This window comes from Sinocyclocheilus grahami, unplaced genomic scaffold (assembly GCF_001515645.1).
Source record: "Sinocyclocheilus grahami isolate Dianchi unplaced genomic scaffold, SAMN03320097.WGS_v1.1 scaffold138.1, whole genome shotgun sequence".
NCBI lineage: Eukaryota > Metazoa > Chordata > Actinopteri > Cypriniformes > Cyprinidae > Sinocyclocheilus > Sinocyclocheilus grahami.
The window spans coordinates 410563-432466 of NW_015505317.1; the positions used below are offsets into that span (position 1 = coordinate 410563).

The following is a 21904-nucleotide window of genomic DNA, read 5'->3' on the forward strand; positions in this document are numbered from 1 at the left end:
CTACTTGACTGTTTTTTAATGACAACACAGCTTATGATTGGCACAATCTTTACAACAACTAACAGAATGTTTGAAATCATGTTCTTTTTTTGCAAAGTCCTGTCACAATAGCAATAATTGAGATCTGTTCACATAAGACATACCATAGCAGGTACAAGGCCGAATTCAGACACATAAACCCAGCTGCAGCACAAGCTGATCCTATTCTGCTGACTATTTGTCTTTAGAAGATAGCTGCACTGAAGGCATCTTGCTTGAAAATCTTAGAAATCATCATATATATATATATATATATATATATATATGCAGACAGTGGTTGGCACTTGGCAGCAGGACAGTCCGTATCAGTGCCCTTGGCGACAGCCTCCGTTCCCCCTGCTCTCTCCAAGCTCCTGGAACAGATCCAGCAAGCCTTCCAACTCCCTCCCCTGCTAGCAAAGGGCTATTTATCTCCTGACAGCCACAAGGCCCATCATACAAACATCTCTCCACCGGCCATGCCACTCAGCTTTTGTTCAGCCGTCATGTCTGCTATGGTCCTATTTCTCTGGCAGAATGAGGCACTGCGACCCCTAATCTGCTTACACCTGTCCAACAACTTATCTGCGGCATACATACCTTCTCAGAATATGGCAGCTTAGCATGTATGCGGTAATAGCATTGTCTTTCTGAGCAGACTGAGAAACTAAATAAAATAAATATCTGCTTAAATGTTCCAGGAAGTGCAGGATGATGGACATAACATTATTGCCAAGGTTAACTAATAAAATAACTCTTAACAATGAGTGTTTTGTGACGTATTCCCACTAAAAATGTCAAAAAGTTGCAAATAGCACAGTGTGCATTAAGAACGATTACTTTAAAACTTCTGGAGCTTTGCGAAAGACATTTTGTTCTTCCAGTATTCTCTGTAACATTAGACCCTCTAAGATAATCACAGAAAGTCTCAACCATTAACATAATTGGAGTGTAAATTGTGGCAATAAGGGAAATTACATGCAGGATGGCATACGAGAATAAATAGGTGGTTTTAGTCAGCTGGTTTAACTTTTAGTTCCTGGTTTAGCTAAACTAAGATACAGATTAACTGGATGGTTTAAAGGGGAGGTCTAATGCTATTGACTTATTTACACTGTTAAAGAGTTGCATGAACATGGCCAAAGTTTCAAAAAAAGAGTTGGACGCTTGACGGAGTATTTCTGTGCTAAATACACTCCTTCAGGGTTCGTATCATTTTCGTAAAGTTTTTTTTCTGAGAATGGCCCTGTATGACATCATAAAGGGTGGCAATTCCTTGTATGGGCACGTCTCCCGGAAGATGCGCGCACATGTAAACCAGAGCGAAAGCAAGAGTACACCCATCAACGTGCTTCATTCGGGTTACGGAAGTCATCGGCAGTGCTGCACAGGACTTGCCCAAGAAGGATTTTACATTTTGTTTTTGACCACAAAATCAACAATGTCACCTAAAGAAGTGGGTTTTTGGTTGTGAAGGAAAGATAACCTTGTTCAGCTTCCCAAAGAACCCAGCGGTAAGGGAACAGTGGATGCAGTTTGTTTCTCCAGGGCAGCAATGAAGTTGTGCAAGTGTGTTTGTTTGTTCCCGGGATTTCTGTGACGAATGATTTATAATTAGATTAAATTTAAGTCAATAACATTTTTGTTCCTGTTTTATTTTTGTTGATGTCACAACTTGCAGACAATCGCTACGCAAAAGCTTCGTGCATGTGACTCTTTAGCTCCGCCCACGGCATACCTCCAGGAGCTCGACTGTTTTCAGAGAGAAGCGGTACAGCTGTATCTGCCTTTTATAAATCTGATCAAACTAAAGACTCTTCGGAGATGTGAAGGATGCAATACTACTCTATAGGTAATCGAGATTAACATGAGATTGGCAGAAACTGTGTGAGTTATATCCCCTTTAATGAGGTCACAGTATGATGATTTAATGCAGTGTTCATATGAAGAAGGGTAATGCAATTTTGGGATGTGACATCACATTTTTTGTACAGTATCAGAAGGTACAATATAGATTATTATGGAAGAATGTCATTTCTACACGTTTTCACAGCACTTTTCTGTATTATGCTGAATAAAGAAATATAAAGATGGTGAGAAATCCCTTGACTACATGTCAAGCTCTAAACCACCTGACTAAATACCAGACTACTGAGTCATGATGAGATGTTACTAGGTATCATATTTACAAAACTAACTTAACCTGTGTATAAGTAAAGCGGCAGTGAATCTGTAGAACATTTTAGAGGGGTTATACTGTAAGAGCAGTCGGGCAAATCAGTTTAAAAGGCAAAGTAAGAGGCAGTTTTGAATTTATTGTCTCTCAAAACACTAAATAACAACTGACACCACCGCAGCACTTAAACACCTGTGTGCAACACCGTTCTAAGGTCACTGCGTACAATGACAAAAGACTGAATTTGACAAAATCTGCCAAATTCAAATTTGAACTAGTTTATGATATAAGATTAAATTTTTTTTTAAACATTTTGCATGTGAGAATCCCTGAAAAGGGGGTAAAACGTCACTAAAATGACTGATAGTTTGGAAGTGGCGGAAGATGCAGCATGCCTGAATGCAACAAATTGTTATTCGTAAGTGGGGAAAATAGATGTGTTACAAAGGAGTTTGTTATGCAATTTATGATATATAAAATGAAATGCTTATTTTGAATTTGTTCTCAAAAGTACAGTATTTCAGCCCCTCCTGGACCCTGGGGCCTCATCCCCTTTTTTAAATAAATAAATTGTATATCTTTTTAATTTGACATATATATATATATATATATTTTTTTTTTTTAAAGGGTGTTTGAGGGACGTTTACCCCATAACAATCAAAAACAGCTTTCTATTAATTTCTTTAAAACTAATTGTGTTGCCCTATTAATATTCAATAAAAATATTAATTTATTTTATTTTTTCAATCTATGTTCACTTTGTAAGCAGCAACCAACACATTTATACTGGGGGCCTTTAGATTGTTGTTTGATCTCATGCATCTGAATATTACTCGATACTAGCTACCATTTCAATATTAGCAATAAAACGACTTGGTATGGTTACTTACACTGAAGCGTTGAGTGATTGTCCATTAGACTATTTCTATAGATTGTTTGGGACTCCAGCAGTAATCCCAGGACTGATCTGGTGCTGAGACACGAGTCACATCACACGACGGTTCGGTCTGTCCTCCTCTCCAGCGTCTCCCTTGCATCAATGCAGCACTGAACGCTCATAATGCGCTGTGCACTGACAAACTGCTTTACTGATGTCTTACTGAGATGACGCAAAAAAATTATTATGTTCCAAAGCATTTAGGAATATGTGTGTTGAGCCATGTCCTCCCATTAATGTGGAGGAATGGAAATTCAAGTTCATTGCCAAAAATTAAATCGTATCTGCTTCTCTCGTTACGCATATTCAGTGAAGCTCAAGACGGCTCTGTCATGACAAGTGACATGTCGTGACGGGATAGAGTCTGTAGCTACGGCCCGCGCGTTTCTTCTTGTATTCTATCCATCTTGTCCCTTCTTTCTGTTTGTTGGATCAAAATCCGGCGCGGTAAAACAGCGGATCCAGTTCCTCAGGCTCCCACGAGCGCAGCGCGAGACTCTGTCCCCGGTACCGGAGAGGAGGATCATCAGTGGGGGTGATCGAAAGAGAGGAGAGAGGAGTGGTCTGAAAGAGAGAGAGAGAACGTGCGGAGGAGAGAGAGAAGCAGAGAAAGAGAGGAAACCCGGTTTGACGTGACTCTGGCAGGTAAACGACACTATTCCGCCCATCTGCTCATTGTATTTATTTATCTATTTTTAAAGGGGTCCTATTATGCTTTTTCACTTTTTCAACTTTAGTTAGTCTGCAATGTTGCTGTTTGAGCATAAAAAAGATCTGCAAAGTTACAAAGCTCAAAGTCCCCTTCAAAAGGAGCTATTTTATTTAACAGAAATCACTGTTCAAAAACTACAACGAACGACTCGTTTGGACTACAACGCATATTTTCCGGGATTTGTGATATCACAAAGATCGACGAATGGGACGAGACCTGGTTGAGCTGCACTAGAGAAGGCAACGAGTGTCGTAGATACGCCAGCTTTCCCAAGGCAGACGAACTTAGAGTGTTTACAATCATCCGGGTTTAAATCTCGCTCAAAATGATTTGATTTTGACACAATATTTACACTGAAGCTCGCAGGCGGCTATGGTAAGGGGCATGACATTTCCCGACCAGGCGCCGAGTGCTGCCAATCACAACACACACTGGTCCAGCTAACCAATCACAGCACATTTCATCACATTTCAGCCGTTCATGCCAGACTGGGGAGAGCGGTGTTATAATAATGTAAAATATGTGAAAAAATTATGTTTTTCGAACAACCTAGTATGAGAGCCTGTTCTAGTACACCCCCAAAACAATCTCAAGACTTTGTAAAAGAGCATAATAGGACCCCTTTAAGATGAAGGAATGTGTCACTCCCTACCATTGCAAAACTTTACCATGATAACTATATAAACCAAAATATATAGGCCTAACAAATTAATACACCATTAAAACTCTTGTAATTTGTTATCAGCCACAAAACGTTGTAGCCTCCATTCTTAGATGATAATGACCATGTTTAGCATGTGTAGGCTACTGTCATTTTTAAATGAAATTGTAAGTAATGCTAGTGGTTCTGGACTTCAGCAAGACTTTGGATACAACCTCTCCACTTCGGTGGCTCACCATTATATTTTTTACCTTACAAGCAGAAGGAAAGCAACCTGTATCACGCTCATGATGCTCTCAGCTTTGTTCAGCGATGAAAAGCTTAACATGCTCACTTGTGTCGTTTTTGGTCAAGTGGCAGTTTGGTCTGTTTATTTTTCGTCTGTCTTCCCATTAGCCTACTTTTAGGACATGTGTCTGTGTAATCCGTTGTTCGTAATCACGAACATTTTCGCATCCTTCCAAGAAAATTGCTCCATGTTCAAATCGCTCTCAGCTTCCGGCTTCCCATACACTCTTAAAAATAAAGGTGCTTCAAAAGGTTCTTCAAGCGATGCCATAGAAGAACCATTTTTAGTTCCACAAAGAACCATTCAGTCAAAGGTTCTTTAAAGAACCATCTCTTTATTACCTTTTTATAATCTCAAGAACCTTTTTTCGCCACAAAGAACCTTCAGATTCAGGTTCTTCAGATGTTGAAGGTTCTTTATGGAACAATTTAGACAAAAAGGTTCTTCTATGGCATCGTGAAGCACCTTTATTTTTAAGAGTGTATATGGACTGTATGATGTGAACGTGCATAATACTGACATGCAAAAAGTGCCTCAAAAGCCTTGTGATTGGCTAAGAAAAGAATATGACTGGCCACTTTTATTTTACTTTCTATTTTACTCATGATTGGCATGATATCTCAGCGGTTATTTCTGAGATAACTTTCAAGGATCATTTTCTACATATTTTTCAATGTATTATTCTATAAAAACACTATCTCTAAAGCGAGCAGTCTCTCTTTGATATCTCTCAACAAATCGAAAAATATGCTTCACTGTTCATAATAAAAAAATATCAACCAAAAATAAAAGAAAGTGTAGCTTCTAAATAAAAAGAAAATGTAGCTTCTAAACTAAGCATCAGTCTTGAATATGCTGTAGGCATCCACTATGCAAATGAAGCGCCTAACGTACACCTTTCTAATGCTCAGATGTAAATACTTTATATATCTGTAAGCCAAGCAGGCTTAAGTAGTACAATGCTGACAACCACAACACTGGGATAAATTAGCATTTGTTTTAGTTTTTTTGGTTTCATAAAAATCCCCACAGGGATACTCAAGTAGTGACTACTTCATTAAAGATCTGCACAGCCCATCTCTATCTTCTGGGGCCCTTTAGTGCTTAGATCAGGATCTTGGCATAGCACCTCAGCGAGAAGCTTTATGTGTTTTAAATACGCTGCTAGCAGAGTCTTCTCAGTTTCATAAGGCTGTCAAATCAGCTAACTGAAGTGAACACTCTGAAGTGACAGTGAAATGTACCTGCTACACACCCAGAGATTTGTCTCTTTATTCTTTCACCTTATTTTACCTAACAGACATTCTTTTGAATGCAGCAGAACAGAACATATCAATAAAATGACACTAAATATGCCAGTTTAGTAAAATGCAAGAGAAACCATGAAAAAAGGGGGGAAGAATATTAATGTATCAGTTTATCCACCAGAAACAGGGATATTAATGATCTTTTTACATCCTTTCATATTCATATTATTTCATTTATATTACTGTGGAATCAAGGCTCCTAAAGTTACAATACAGCTAACCTCCATGGCCGAAAAATGGTATAATGGTTGTAAAATTGAACAAGAAAGTGATTTTAGCGAGTAATAAACTGATCAAACCATTCAAAATAAGCAAACCATTCCTTATATGAGGAATTCTTTATATGAAACACTAAATATCTTAGCGATATTGATGAGATAATAAAAATATAGAACTAGCAAAGCAGTGCTTTACACTTTCATCAAAGGTATTTGTTATCCTGCTCAGCATACATATCCAAAAATTGGCAGTGATCCTCAATTATGAGCAAGCAGATTATTGTTGGAGAAAAGGAAAGTTTTTTCAGAGGAGCAATTAAAAGAATTCAGACCCATGATAATATATCGACTCTAAGGGAGCTGATCATAATTAGGCTAATCCAAGTGACTATTACCACTACACGGTACAATTTCCATTCAAACACTCCTGCTATTCACATAATAAAGTATTTAGTGATTATTAAGATGATTAATAAGTGAAATAGATTGGCTCATACAGGGAGAAGATACACATATTTTTGTCATTTCTGTTGGGGAAAGAAGTAAATAATCCACACAATACATTCAATGTACTGTAGTAAACAAAAGGTTGTTCTGTGTTCAGGACAATGGTGTCATTGAGGATGATTATTTGTCATACTTTTCTGCTTTATTGTTGTTTCAAATTCTATTGAAAAGCCTATAATAGGCTGTTTAATGGTATATTGTGTGATAGTTTTCCCTATGTAGTGTGACAAAATGCCCTGTTATCAGAATCAGAATCAGAATCAGAATGAGCTTTATTGTCAGGTATGTTTACACATACGAGGAATTTGTTTTCGTGACAGAAGCTTCCACAGTGTAACAGAATGACAGTGACAGAACAAAAAACACAGAAAAAAAAATAAAAATAAAAAATAGAACAAGTAAATAAGGAATAAAAATATATAAATCGACAATTGTTTGTGCAGGTATATAACAATAGACAGTTTTTGTATGTACAGGTACTGTATATTATGTGCAAATTTAGGTGTAGACTCCCTATGTAGTGTGACAAAATGCCCTGTTATCAGAATCAGAATCAGAGTCAGAATGAGCTTTATTGTCAGGTATGTTTACACATACGAGGAATTTGTTTTCGTGACAGAAGCTTCCACAGTGTAACAGAATGACAGTGACAGAACAAAAAACACAGAAAAAAAAATAAAAATAAAAAATAGAACAAGTAAATAAGGAATAAAAATATATAAATCGACAATTGTTTGTGCAGGTATATAACAATAGACAGTTTTTGTATGTACAGGTACTGTATATTATGTGCAAATTTAGGTGTAGACTGAGTATTGGAGTATTGGGGTTGATGTGTGTAAAAGGTCTAATTCTATATTTAATTCTGGGAAATATAGGTAAAAATGTTTAATTCAGGATACTTTTATGGTGCATTTTTCCCTTTTTGGAGCTTTAGACACTGTTAAGATCTCACTTCACAGAGGAAACAAAAGTTATGTTGAAATGACATGGAAAAAATGATGACATTTTTGTGTGAAAGTACAGAAAAGTTTAAAGGGGTGGTTGATTGCGATTTAACTTTTTTAATGTTAGTTAGTGTGTAATGTTGCTGTTTGAACATAAACAATATCTGCAAAGTTACGAAGCTGAAAGTTCAATGCAAACAGAGATATCGTCTTTTAAAATTCTGGCAGTTTAATGCCTACAAAAACGACTGGTAAGGGACTACAACGAGTTACTTCCTGGGTCCGTTACATCAAGAACCCAGAATTTTACATAAACCCCGCCTCCGGGAACACGCAGCAAAGGGGGCGAGGCCATGCTGCACTGCTTTAGAGAAGAGGAAGAGAAAACTAGAGGTGCATGTAAAAATCTATTCATATATGAATCGCGATTCTGTCTTCTAACGATTCTAATGGATTCACAAGTTTGTGAATGTTCTAAAGCAGCGGTTCTTATACTGTTCCTCATGTCCCCCTGCTCTGCACACGCTCTGCATCTCTCTCTCTCTCATTCAGATCATCAGCTCAGTGAATACACTTAGGCCCAATCCCAATTCTATTTTATACCCCTTCCCCTTGCCCTACCCCTCCACCTACCCCTTCCCCCTGTCCCTTGAAACAGAGTGTCAAGGGGTAGGGGTGAAAATATTCCCCTAAGAATTGGGACACCACTACTATGCCGTCACACGTCATCATACGTCGTCTAGCTCCTACAATACACACACCTATACTGGTGTGCTGGTGTGCATTAGAGCCTTTAATTACCGTTCTATATTAATGCGCTGCTTACTGACGCACACACACATCAAATATCGTGCAGCTCACACATCCAGGAGCAAAGAAACTTGTCAACGCTGCCCCACGACTTTTATTAATAACAGTTTAAATACTGAATCGCTCGTTATATTTTCCAGCAACGAGAAGATAAAATCACTGTTTTTGAAGTAAACTCACTCTAAAAAGAGAAAGGCACAGACGCGCACACACGCAACTTTCATCTCTCTCTCTCTCGAATTGGCAATATTTCAGAAAAGGGTTTAGCGATTTATAGCCCTCCTCAATGTCTATGGTGGTTATTATCGCCCTGATCAGATATGAAAATATGTTGTGGCACTATCGTGCAGTCAGTAATGATATGACGTTAGCAAACTTTAGCGATTTTTTGCAAACATTTCTTTGAGTAACATGACCGTGAATATGAACTCACGATTGAATGTAACATAAAACAAATGATTACTTTTCGTTAAAATCTTTATTAATGCCAAAAATGCTTACATTTATGTGTCTTTTTTTTCGCTCGGGCAGCCATGTTGCCGCTGAAGCCGGTTTACCCTGAGATAATTCAAACCCCTTCGTTTGAAGTGTGGTCCCGAAAAATCTTCGTTTGGAGGGCTATCTGGCCCTTCCCCTTACCCCTACCCCTCCAACCAAAAGAGAATCGAGACACCCCTACCCCTTCACGTGAACGTGCGAAACAGAGGGGTAGAAAAAGGGGAAGGGCTAAGGGTTAGAATTGGGATTGGGCCTTATTTTCACATACTATAGCCATAAGAAGCGTTATACATCGACGCGTGTGCGGTTGCCAAACTGTATTAAAGCTTTAATCAGAATAAAACCGTATATATTAAAAGCTAACAGAAGCAGTAGCATTTACAAATAACAGCGTATCTAAAAGTATGAGACAACAACAAACAAAAATCTTAGGCCTACCATTAAAAGCTGTGCTTGCACAGGTTCTGCGCAATCCTCTTCACTAATATCCTCTGCATCTCAATCGGGCTCAAACTGATAAGCAATATAGACGACGTCATTGTTTACAATACAACCCGAGCACATGCCGCTATGTTGAGGGGCGTGATATTTAGACTCGCGCTAGAGGCGGTTTAGCCAATCACAACACACTGGGCCAGCTAATCAATCAGAGCCCATCGTGTATTTCTGAGGGAGGGGCTTCATAAAAGCAGGAAATGATCAGTGCGTTCAGAGGGGAAGGGACAGAGCGGTGTGGAATAAAGGTAAATTATGTGAAAAATAATGCGTAGTTTTTTAAACAAACGAAGCATTAACACATATTAGACTGCAACCCATAAACGCAATCAAGCCTAGAAAAAACCCAGTCAACCACCCTTTTAAAGCCAACAGAAATCAGGGTCAAAAGGGAGTTTCATAGGCCTTACATAAAGCTTTAACCCTTAAATGCATACCTCGGGTCTTTAGCGACCCGGGACGTAATTCACTACCCTCTCCCTCCTTCATTTTTAAAAGTTATACATCAACATTCTTAGTATTCCTCAAGCTATTCATTATAAACAATATAACAAGAAAAAATATTTAAAAGAATGTCAGTTTTCTGTTGAATTTTTTGTAAAAAGTGTATAGGGTCGCAAGCGACCCGAGGTATGTAATCGTGTAAGTATATTTTTCCTGCACAACAATAATTAAATATCTGATGACTCAATAAATGCAATTCACCTTTATTCCTCAAGGTGGCACTTTTTGATAGACAAAGATGACGTTCTGTTTCACTCATAATTACCGCAGACATAAAACAAAAGAAATCAGCAAAAACTGAACTGAACTGGCTTGAATGGCTTTACTGCAGAGCAATTACTGTACGCAATGAAATATAACTGTCACTGTCATTTGATGGTGGATGTGGTGAATAAGCTGCGAGCGATCAAAATATTGATTTTGAAGACCCTGAAAATTATAATTTTGAGAATATGGTTGAGATCGCGAATATGAGCCAGATGCTGAATGTACTGGGCAAGTGCGCTTTGACGATGACAGTCAGGGACAGTGATGGTAAAATCATCTGCTCAAATTGAACCCTTCTAAGGTTCAAAAGGTAACCAAATACGCTTTATTTAATTCTTTTGTAATTGTTATTAAAATATCAAGAGAGTTTTATGCTATTGCAACAGTAATAATGATTGGTGAAACATCCATGCATTTAAAGGTTAACTTTCTACCCAAACCATAATAACTTCTACTAATCACTCTTTTTTTCATTATTCAGGGTAAAAACCTACACATGTGGGTGAAAATGTTTAGCATGTGCCTAAACAGTAACATCCACAAGAGTGAAAGGTGTGACAGAGATGCACACAAACACATATCAATCAGTTGTTAGATGACTTATTTCCTCAATAAAAACATGAGCACACACATTAAAGGGTCATAACCTTAAACCACAGTCATTCAACAGCAAAACATGAGCATTTTTGTTATTGATGATGACCACTGAGTATTGCTCATGGACTTTCCTCTCTCCCTGCACACATACTGTATCTTTTACAGCACTTTCTGGACCCGCAGGTGTGTCTGGACACTACTTCCCTCTTCCACTCACTGAGGTGAAAATACTTTGTTTCAAAAATAAAGGCCCCCCGAGCCTCTTTACTGCTATTCCAAAATGGCTGTCTTCATTCCCCACCAATTCCTTCCGAAAAAATCACATAAAACAGATTGTTTGTAAAGAGACATTACAGTCATAACAACTCAATTTCACCTTTCCTTGCTGTCACATAACATCATAATAAAGAGGAAAAAACAGAAGATAGGAAAAATGCACTCAGCACCCAGTGTGAAACTAAAATGATCTTTTATTTTCCAAAATGTTTCAGCTCAGTCAAAAACACTTGGGAAGAATTACTCCTTCGTGCTTTCTGTCTTGAATAAAGCTTATTCCTCAGCCTGATTTCACTGATGTCAAACGCCATTGGTCCTTGTGTGTCACATGGTTGTGACTGTTTGCTCTTGCAATATTCCTACAATAGGAACAGTGGTGTAATTTCGCTTAAACGGATGTGCTGTCATTGTGCCAAAGGTGCATTGCTGTTCATCTGCCCTAGGAATACCACTTTATTCTATTTTGCTAATAACTTCAAAAGGAAAATCTTCTTTTGTCAATTTCTTTCTGATTAAAAGCAATATTTTCTATTCACAAAATCAGGCCTGACAGGATTCCTTATTTGTGTGGCAGACCTGTGCATATCTAATGATGAAAGGTACGTCTATGTACCCTAAAATAGATATTTTTGCCAACACCTGAGAATACATTGTGATGACGTCCCAATTTATCCTTTATGCAGGTGTAAATGTGCAGACTCAGAGAGTTTCCGAAATGCACTCACTATCTAATGTTCCATTACACAGGCTTGACAACAGAATGCCGTCATATCAATGGCCAAGCAGGAGATGCTATACATCTTATTTAATGAAATATGATGCAAATTTGAAAAGAAAGATAATATCTATAGCTTCTGAAGCACAATTCTCCACATCATCTGAAGCGGGAATCTCAACCCTGCAACACTATTTGTGCTTAGCTTCCCTGTGGGCTCTCTGTTGCCATAGCAACCTCCTTCTCTCCATTCTTTCTGGGTGAGAGCTGAGGAGATGGATAAAGTGCCTAAAGAGGAAGTGTAGGACAACAGCATTTTAGGAACTAGGTCCAGATCCTTCAGTGAGAGCAAAACAATGACAAAAAGGATGGCAACTTTTGTCAGCTAAGCACATTTTCCACAAAGACAAAGGCACTGACCAAAAATGGTTGAATTACAGTAGACATTCAGTTCGACATACTATATGTATATACCATTTATTTGACAATGATATATACATAAAATAGTAATACTGTGAAATATTATTGCAATTTAAGATAACTGTTTTTATTGTGATTTATACTTGTAATGGCAAATGTGAATTTTCAGCAGCCGTTACTCCAGCCTTCAGTGTCACACGATCCTTTTAGAAATCATTCTAATATGCTGATTTGGTGCTTAAGAAACGTCTCCTATTATTAGCAATGTTTAAAACATTGTTGTGCATTGATGTTGAAACTGTGATATACTACCATTCAAAAGTTTGGAGTAAGATAAAAAAAAACATGCATTAAACTGATCAATCGTGACAGATGGACAGACATATATGTATCACGGTTTCCACAAAAATATGAAACTGGACGCTTCAACTGTTTTCAACACTGATAATAATAAGAAATATTTCTTGAGCACCAAATCAGCATTTCTGAAGGATCATGTGACAATGAAGACTGGAGCTTTGCCATCACAGGAATAAATTACATTTTAAAATATATTTAAATGGAAAACAATTATTTTAAATTGTAAAAATGTAATTCAAATCTAATGTACACTGGACATACTGGGGCAAAACAAAAAGTTACTGAGATTGTTGTACCCCTGGATTACTCGCCTAATATCACGCATTATATGGAGCAGGTGTCACAATAACTGTAAAGTTTAACTCTTTTCCAGCAGGATATCATCATCTGTCAGCATTTACAATTCACATGCACACTGCTTCTAGTCCGGATTAGTAGGGTCCACGTAAACGCAGCTATTATTGTGATTTGTCCATTCAGGTGGAGCTAGGTTCCAGGATTATGTTAACATACAGGTGCATCTCAATAAATTAGAATGTCTTGGAAAAGTTCATTTATTTCAGTAATTCAACTCAAATTGTGAAACTCGTGTATTAAATAAATTAAATGCACACAGAGAACAGATGCATATTTGTGTCAGATCAGCTTGTGTAACAGATGGCATGAATGTAACATGGAATCCTGAGGCCAAAGCAAGAATTACACAGCAATATAATTCACCTTTACGGAACTGAATTGGACAACTGCATGGGGCCAAATGGATTTGAATGCAAACAAATGTTTTCTGCATAACCACATATCTCTGCTAATCTCAACTGTCTGAGGCAGACTGGTTAATCACTTGTCTGCCTGGCAGGGCAATTCTATTTGGCAAATCTATGCTTAAAGTATTCCAAGAACTGTCTCTGGGGTGCTCCAAGCCACTGTCTTCCCTTCTCCTTTGTTATTGTTTAATTATTAGACAGAATTCATTCCAGTCAGGAAACAGGATTAGCCTTTCAAACCTACTGTCTGTCAAACTAAACATCTGATCTGATTTGTTTGGATGAGAGTTATGGATGTACAAGAAACTGAATACCTTTTGAAAGGCACACTCTCAAAATCTATCGAATAATAGAAAAAATATCTAACTTTAAAGATTTAAATATAATAATAAATTCAAATTGGATGGCCGTGTTGTGATGTACTTTTATTGTGCCCAGAAATCCAAACTTGTTAAGAGTGACACTACATCAACTCATACATGTTTTTATTCCCATTTTCTTTGCTTTTAAAATAGCGTTAATGTTTTAAAGCAGAACTAATTGTAAACGAATAGTTGTTTTTTTGTAAGGTGCTTAAATGCTCTTTTTTGAGTCTCTTAGAAGATTTGTACAGACATGGCATTTAATAAAGTGTACTAAGACTTTTGAACAACTCCTTGATTTTACAAATTGGCTGAGAGAATGATTCAAAGGACTCGCTTGTGCTGAATTTTGTTCTGCCATAAACATCATTTAAGCAGCATTTAATTCACATACATAAGCTTTATTTTCCATTAAGATGGAAATAAAATAATTTATAAATAATTCTGTATAATAACAATAATCTAATATGTGATCAGTGATACGAATAGACCCCTAAAAACACTAAAGACACAAAGTTAAAGGTCAACCATGTACAAGAAAGCTTTGATAAATTGGTACAGCTTGACTGGACTGACCAAATTTTAGACAAACACTTCTTAAACTACATGACAAAATGACAAAAAAACTAACTTATCAAAGACAAAAAATATACTTTTTTTTTTTTTTTTTTAATTTTGTGTTAAAATCCAATTGGCTTAAAACTAAAAAAAAAAACAGTTTGCATGGGCATGACAAATCTGCTGTTAACCAGTCAGCGGGGAAACTGTAATGTTAATCAGATATTTTATACAAAATGTCCCTTTTCAGAAGCCAAAAACATTACAACCCTTTATGTAAGAAGTAATCAATAGAGAAATAGTTTACAGACATTTCCTTTAACCCTCAAACACAATATAATGTGTAATTCCAAATACAAGTAAAACACCTGTGAAAAATCAATAAGGAAAATTCCTTCATATTAACACAGCACATTAGGCCCTATTTTTACAGACTTTTTTTAGTACATGCATTCATACGTGTCACGTGTTGACTTGCTGGCCCTACCACACTCAGCGCAGTACATTTGGTGTCATGAAATAGTAATATGCTGAAGTGTTATGATAAGCAAACATCTTTTTCTATGCAACAGAGTATCTATAGCTTTTCAAAGACCACTGCTGTGCTGCGCCATGATGCAATAAATAATTTAAGATATTTCTTTGGATCAGCTCTCAAGCTATTTTCAACAGAACATGGAGTGTCATGGGAGCTTTATCATTTCCGCTATGTCCTTTGTTGATAAAATCGCTTTCAAATTCATACGTTTGAATAAGAATAATGGACAAGATTTTAATGCATTTAATTTAAACAGATCCTTCCATTCTTTCTCCACTCCAATGTAAAAACTACAGGGATCCTGTTGACTAAATGAAATTAAATTATTTTTATGCATTATCTCATATTATATAACATTAAACACACATTGAAAGCAACACTGTTCAGGTCCTGAGATCCTCAACTTGATGTTATGTCCACTCAGATAAGCACAGGGGATCGCCTCATTGTGACAGACTGGATATGTGCTGCCTTGCTGGTATAATGAAGGTTTAATGACAAGCAAGCCACAGGCCTCACCAGCAGACCTGAGACTGTGCCAGCCTCAGCAAGACATAGGGAAGTGTGAAACCTCAGCCAGGAGTGGCGATGATGAGAAAACTCTCAATTAACTCTCCCATAATCCCGCAAAAGAAGAGACAAGCAAACACAGAGAGACCTTTGTTGAGAACACAACTGTGATCTTAGTGATTCTTAAACTCTGAGCACTTTTTGTATGGACAGGATTAAAACAATGAAAAAGGTAACTGCAACTTTTTAATCTCACAAGTCAAACTGTTTTTCTCACAATTCTGAGTTTAGATCTTACAATTTTGACATATTTTGATATAAACTGGCAATTCTGAGAAAAAAAGTCAGAATTGTGAGAGGTTAACTCGCAGTTATGAGAAGTCAGAATTGTGAGATAAAATTAGGTTTTATTATTTTTTATAATGTGGCAAAAAAAAATTTTTTAAATGATGTAGATGAAATGTTCATTTGTCACTGACGGACAGGCATAATTTGCATAAATATAGCTGTAAATAATTTTCACACTGATGTTTTATGATTAGCTCACCCCTGACTTTAAAATGTTAATATTTTATGTTGCATTTTCATATTTTAACATAGAAATTCTGGGTCTAAATGATAAAACAATAAAATCTAAATACCACATAAAAGATATTTTAAAAAAAATATGAAAAGGAAAAAAGGCATGTAAATGAAGTTTCTAAAACGGTTAACAGTGTGACTTTATAACAAGCAAGCTTAAGTTGGCTAGCTTAATAAAAAAAAAACCAAATCAACCCCTTGTTGAAAAAATATGCTCCTTGTGCAATAATTGAAAACACTTGTAGTATAACTTGAATATTTATATTTAAATGTTATAATGGTATGAACTGAATCTGGTTTACATCTGAACCTGGCAGAAAGGTTTAGGTATTCATGGTGCCATGGAAACATTGTGGGATGTCATGGAGACAATCCAAGTGGAATGTCATGGAAACATTATGAAGGAGAACAGGATTGAACCATACAAATCTCATCTAGCCGTAGATATGAGAATTATGTAATGTTAAAAACACAATTTTCTTTTTTCTAAGCCATTTCAAAAGCTTGAGTTGTGCACAGAATATTTTATTTCATGGCCCAAAGCTTGTTTTTATTACCCTACAGTGATTGCATTACACAGCCCTCCAATTTTTTTAATTACTATGATAAGAAAACGCATGAAATAGAGATTACGCTGAGATACAGTGCAATTTTATGAGCTTCCAAAGAGAAACTCGATTCATGACATGCATGTATGTTAATGTAAGCATTACATTTCCTGAATCTCATTTGACTTGAATTTAAATGCAAACATCAGAATAATGTGTCAATCAACAGACAGATCAGGAGAAGAGTCATTATGAGACCTTACTCACAAGAAGTAACGGACACAGAGACTACTAAGTCTTGAGAGTGGGTGTCTGAGAGGAACTAGTGTTACACCACCTACCACACTACCTCTTCAGGGACTCCAAGCTTTCTCTCTTGTCCACGCTACTGAGGTGTAGCTATGCTCCAGCTGCCGCTGTTGCCATGGCAACAAGTCCCACTGATCTACATAAGACCGTGGAGGGAGATCTGTCCGTCTGATCTATTAGCATGACTCAACGGCATCCTCATCTTTGCCAGCCCTGAAGCTAGTCATTTTGGAAATATGACTGAATGTAATTAGGTTGACCTCTGAGTGAAAGCGGAACAACATTTTCTTTCAATGTAAAATCAAGTTTTCGCTCTTTTAAAAAAATTAAACAAGTTCTGGTCCTCAAGCGAATATTTCAGTCAAAGTGTTCGGCAGACAGTGTCAAACATCAAGTATGTATTAAAGCAGCTTTCAAATGAAACAATAGTTTCAAACTGCAATCATGGAGCTAGAAAGTACACTTTATAAATTATTTTAACAGTAAACACATGTTAATTGGTTAACTTTAGGTTATGATGGCTGTCAGCATATGTTAAAGCTACAAAACATGACTTGGATTTACAGTTTAAAATATTATTATTATTTTTTATTTTTTTTGTATTTTATTTTATATTAATTGTTTATTTATTGCAAATTACAGTTCTGAAAAATGTAAAGGTTGTTTATTAAATATGTTTAACTTTCTGAGTGTATTTTACAGAATTATTCTGGCTTTTTAAACTTTTAAAGCATTTTTAGAGTGTATAAATAAACTGGGAGCAAATTTAAAAAGCTCAAGGCTTTACGATTCTTCGAAAAAAGAATATACTTCCTGTAATATTTCATAACATCTAAATCTAATTATTATCATATTGATAATTGATATATGCCATCCTAATTGCTATTTATGTATGGGGAAATATACTGTAACTCTTGAAGTTCTTCAAAATGTGACAGTCTGAAGACCATTGTTGAAACATGTCTGTAACAAATGACACGTAAGCTGTAGGCTAAATGCTAGCAGGGAGCTGTCATTCTCATAAGTAGTGTATAAAATAAGTATTTAGAATTATAATTGCATAATTTGTTACATAGCACACTGCAATACTCCAGGCAATAGAATTAGGCTGTAATAAACAGTCCACTGCACTGAAGGCAAGTGCAGCTTTATTCCATTTAACGAGAGCAAAACAAACAAAATTAAACCATAACTTGACAAGACTTGAAACCATGACAGTCGACATCAGCAGAATGGGAAATAACATTGATACACGACAAACAAGGCAACCAAGAGAGCTTAAATACTTAGACAAGGGGAACACATGACAAAACCAACCAACATGCAACCAAGGAACCAATCAGAACATAACACACGGAGGAGGGTAGCACATGGCATAATCACACAAGGAGCAAGGAAACACATGACAAACAGGAACCATGACAGAGAATAACAAAATAAAAGACATGAAAACCTAAATGTGAACAAAGCCCAAAATAGACGTGACAGACACACACACACACACACGGAGTCTAAAAATAAAAGCTAAAGCACATTTAGCCACAGCTCTGTCTGCGCTATTCATGCAGAGAAACAGTTTGTTTTATTAACAATGTCTTAAATTGTATCATTCCAAAACCTTAATATATTATATCAAGATCTTAATATATTATCTAGAAATAATTCTTTATCTGTAGGAGAGTGTTGTAACATCATAACCAATTAGAAAAGAGCTACGGAGGATGATCCGGACCACCACAGGTAACAGTACAAGTGTTAATTTTGTGTGAAAAAAAAATTGAGATATATCATGGCTATTATTAATATCATTAATGAATAAGAATGACTTTTACAAAGAAAATGATATCAAACTTCGCGACACGGCACAAAAACCCTATGAATTATAAACATTGAAACTACAATGTGTTACAATGCTCCCTGATCTCCAATCCAAGAACAGTACATGTGCTGTCATGTACTAATAACCAATCATTGGACCAGCTGATCAAAATCAAACACTGAAATCTATTAAAGGAGCAGTTCACCCAGAAATGAAAATTTGCTGAAGATCTTACGGTCACGGAATGCCAGGAGAAAACAAGGTAGATCAATTGCAGTTGTTTATTTAAGTAACAAATTAACAGAACAAAAACGTGGCAAAAGGTAATCCAACACACAGAGAACAGAAAACACGATGAACATGACAACTATGAACTCCGAAGACAATACACAATCTAGCAGCAATGACAGACAGAGTGAGCATGGTGTATATATATATAGATGGGATAATGAGTAAATGATAAACAGGTGATCATGATCGGAAATAATAAACAGGTGCTACTGATCTGAACAGAATAAACAAGCAAGGGACTATGGGAATCGGAGTTTAACACATAAAACATAGAAACAGGAAGAGCGCCCTCAAGTGCCCAGTCCAGGGCACCACAACCAGACACTGTGACATTACCCCCCCCTCTACGGAGTGGATACCAGACGCTCCACCAGAACACACAAAAGTTCAGGAGGGAGGTGGAATTGAGGCGGACCAGGGGGAGGGACGGCGGGCCAGGACCATACAATGGAAGGGGGCCAGGGGACAGAGATAGACCAGGGCATGAGCACAGAACCGGCAGGGTGAAAGGCCAAGGCGGGGCCGGCAGGATGAACCAGCAAGGCCCCAACCACACAGGAATCCCAGCAGATAGCCAGGATGGAACCGGAGGAATGAGCCAGTGAGGCTCCTGCCAAACAGGAACCCAGGCGGGCAACCAGAGCAGAGCTGGAATCCTGCCAGGCAACACTGGTGGAACAGAAAACCCTCTCAGCGACTCAGGGAAAACAAGAGCAGAGAGAGTTTAGTACCAGCCTTGATGGCTGCAACAGGACATGCCGATTGATCCACAAAGGTCCCTGTGAGCTCCCAGACTGGAGTGAATTCCTTAATGAGCTCTGAGAGCTCCCGAACTGGAGCGGGCTCTGAATTTGACCTTATGAGCTCCCGGACTGGAGTGGGCTCTGTGAGCTCCCGGACTGGAGTGGGCTCTGTGAGCTCCCGGACTGGAGTGGGCTCTGTGAGCTCCCGGACTGGAGCGGGTTCAGGGAGAACTGGAGTGGACCTTGCTGCCCTCCTCCTTGACCCTCGCTTGCGTGACTGAGACACTGATGATTTGCTATCCACTGGAGCGGACTCGGGCATCTCCGGGGGCACTGCAAGGGACTCAGACCGACATGACATTACCAAGTTGCGGTAACGGAGATACTCAATGAGACCCCAAAAGTCAAGAATCTTAAGACCACCTATCTCCCGAGGAGGCACGGGGTTGTCTAAACAGTTCCATCCCTACCGCAAAGTTCCAAAAGGTCTGAGCAAAACCCCCAATCTCCATCCCCTGTTGGCGAAGATCCGCCAACATCCAGAGCCGAGCCTTGCGCTTTTCCACAAAAAAAGGTGAAAAGAAAAACAAACTGCTGGATCTTGTAGTGGCTGCTAGATTCTGTCACGGAATGCAAGGAGAAAACAAGGTAGATCCAAGTGCAGTTGTTTATTTAAGTAACAAATTAACAGAACAGAACAAAAACGTGGCAAAAAGTAATCCAACACACAGAGAACAGAAAACACGATGAACATGAGACAACTATGAACTCAGAAGACAATACACAATCTAGCAGCAATGACAGACAGAGTGAGCATGGTATATATAGATGGGATAATGAGTAAATGATAAACAGGTGATCATGATCGGAAATAATAAACAGGTGCTACTGATCAGAACAGAATAAACAAGCAAGGGACTATGGGAATTGGAGTTTAACACATAAAACATAGAAACAGGAAGAGCACCCTCAAGTGGCCAGTCCAGGGCACCACAATCAGACACTGTGACACTTACTCACCCTCATGAGGCCATTCAAGATTTAGATGAGTTTGTTTCGTCATTAGAACAGGTTTGGAGAAATTTAGCATTACATCACTTAATCACCAATGAATCCTTTGCAGTGAATGGGTGCCATCAGAAGGAGAGTTCAAACAGCTCATAAAAATATCACAATAATCCAAAAGTAATCCACATGACTCCCAGCCCATCTATTAACGTCTTGTGAAGTGAAAAGCTGGAAACAAATCCACTAAGACATTTTAACTTTAAACCATTGCTTATGGCCAAAATACTACAATCCATAATAACACTTCCTTGAGTGAAAAAGTCCATGCCCCGTTATCCTCTCAAATCAAAATCCACCAAAATATTTGCATATTGGTTCAGAACTTCTCTGAACTTTTTTATCTAATAAATGGTGCTTGCCAGAAGCAACGATTTAAATATGTCTTGATGGATAAACACACAAGTTTTCACTTCACAAGATGCTAATTGATGCAATGACAAAACAAACTCATCTACATCTGGCCTGAGAGTGAGCACATTTTCAGAAGTTTTTTTCAGAAATTTTTTAGGCAATTATTCATTTAATGAGGCACAACACTATATAGAATGAATAACATGAATTAGCCTGAATAGGAAAAATTTACAATATTGTACAATAAATGTACAATATTCAAAGTGTCTCTTTACACTCTGTTCACTCTGTCTCAGTTTTCAGCAGCCAATAGTTCACCACTTAAAACACACTGCAGTATGGGGCGAACCATGTTTATATTTCTTACAAGGGAACCGTATGTAATGTAGGTTAAATAATAAATGTGTTTTTTTAAGGATGAGACTGAGAGAGTGTCTATGTTGGCAACTTGGCATCTACCTAATTTGGCCAGCTTTTACCAAATGCCAGATGAATTTGTGCCAAAATACTATGTGAAGTAATTCACAATCATTTCAGCATCATTATTAACACAAGATGTTACTACTGTAGGCTGATTGAACAGCCAATAGTGACACAGCTCGTAACCTTACTGTCTGAATTCCCACTGGATTATAATGAAGATTCAGAGTGGGTGGGAGTTTGACCAATTGCATTACATTTTTCTTAAGATTTCAATCTCCAGAGAGCTGTTCCCTCTAACTCACTGCTTTCACCCAGTTACCCCGC

At 37.6% G+C, this 21904-nt stretch overlaps 1 protein-coding gene across 1 annotated transcript in view; it reads right to left on the minus strand.

Moving 5' to 3' along the window:
• Nucleotides 1-4814, minus strand: part of LOC107591191 (leucine-rich repeat-containing protein 7-like) — a 79820-nt gene extending 75006 nt beyond the window's left edge. The window contains exons 1-2 of the mRNA XM_016280273.1: nt 4756-4814; nt 3085-3695 (exon numbers count right to left, since the gene is read on the minus strand). Coding sequence (XP_016135759.1) covers nt 3085-3109 — 25 coding nt within the window. The 5' untranslated portion in view covers nt 3110-3695; nt 4756-4814. The remainder of the gene's footprint in view (nt 1-3084; nt 3696-4755) is intronic.
• Nucleotides 4815-21904: the final 17090 nt, after the last annotated feature.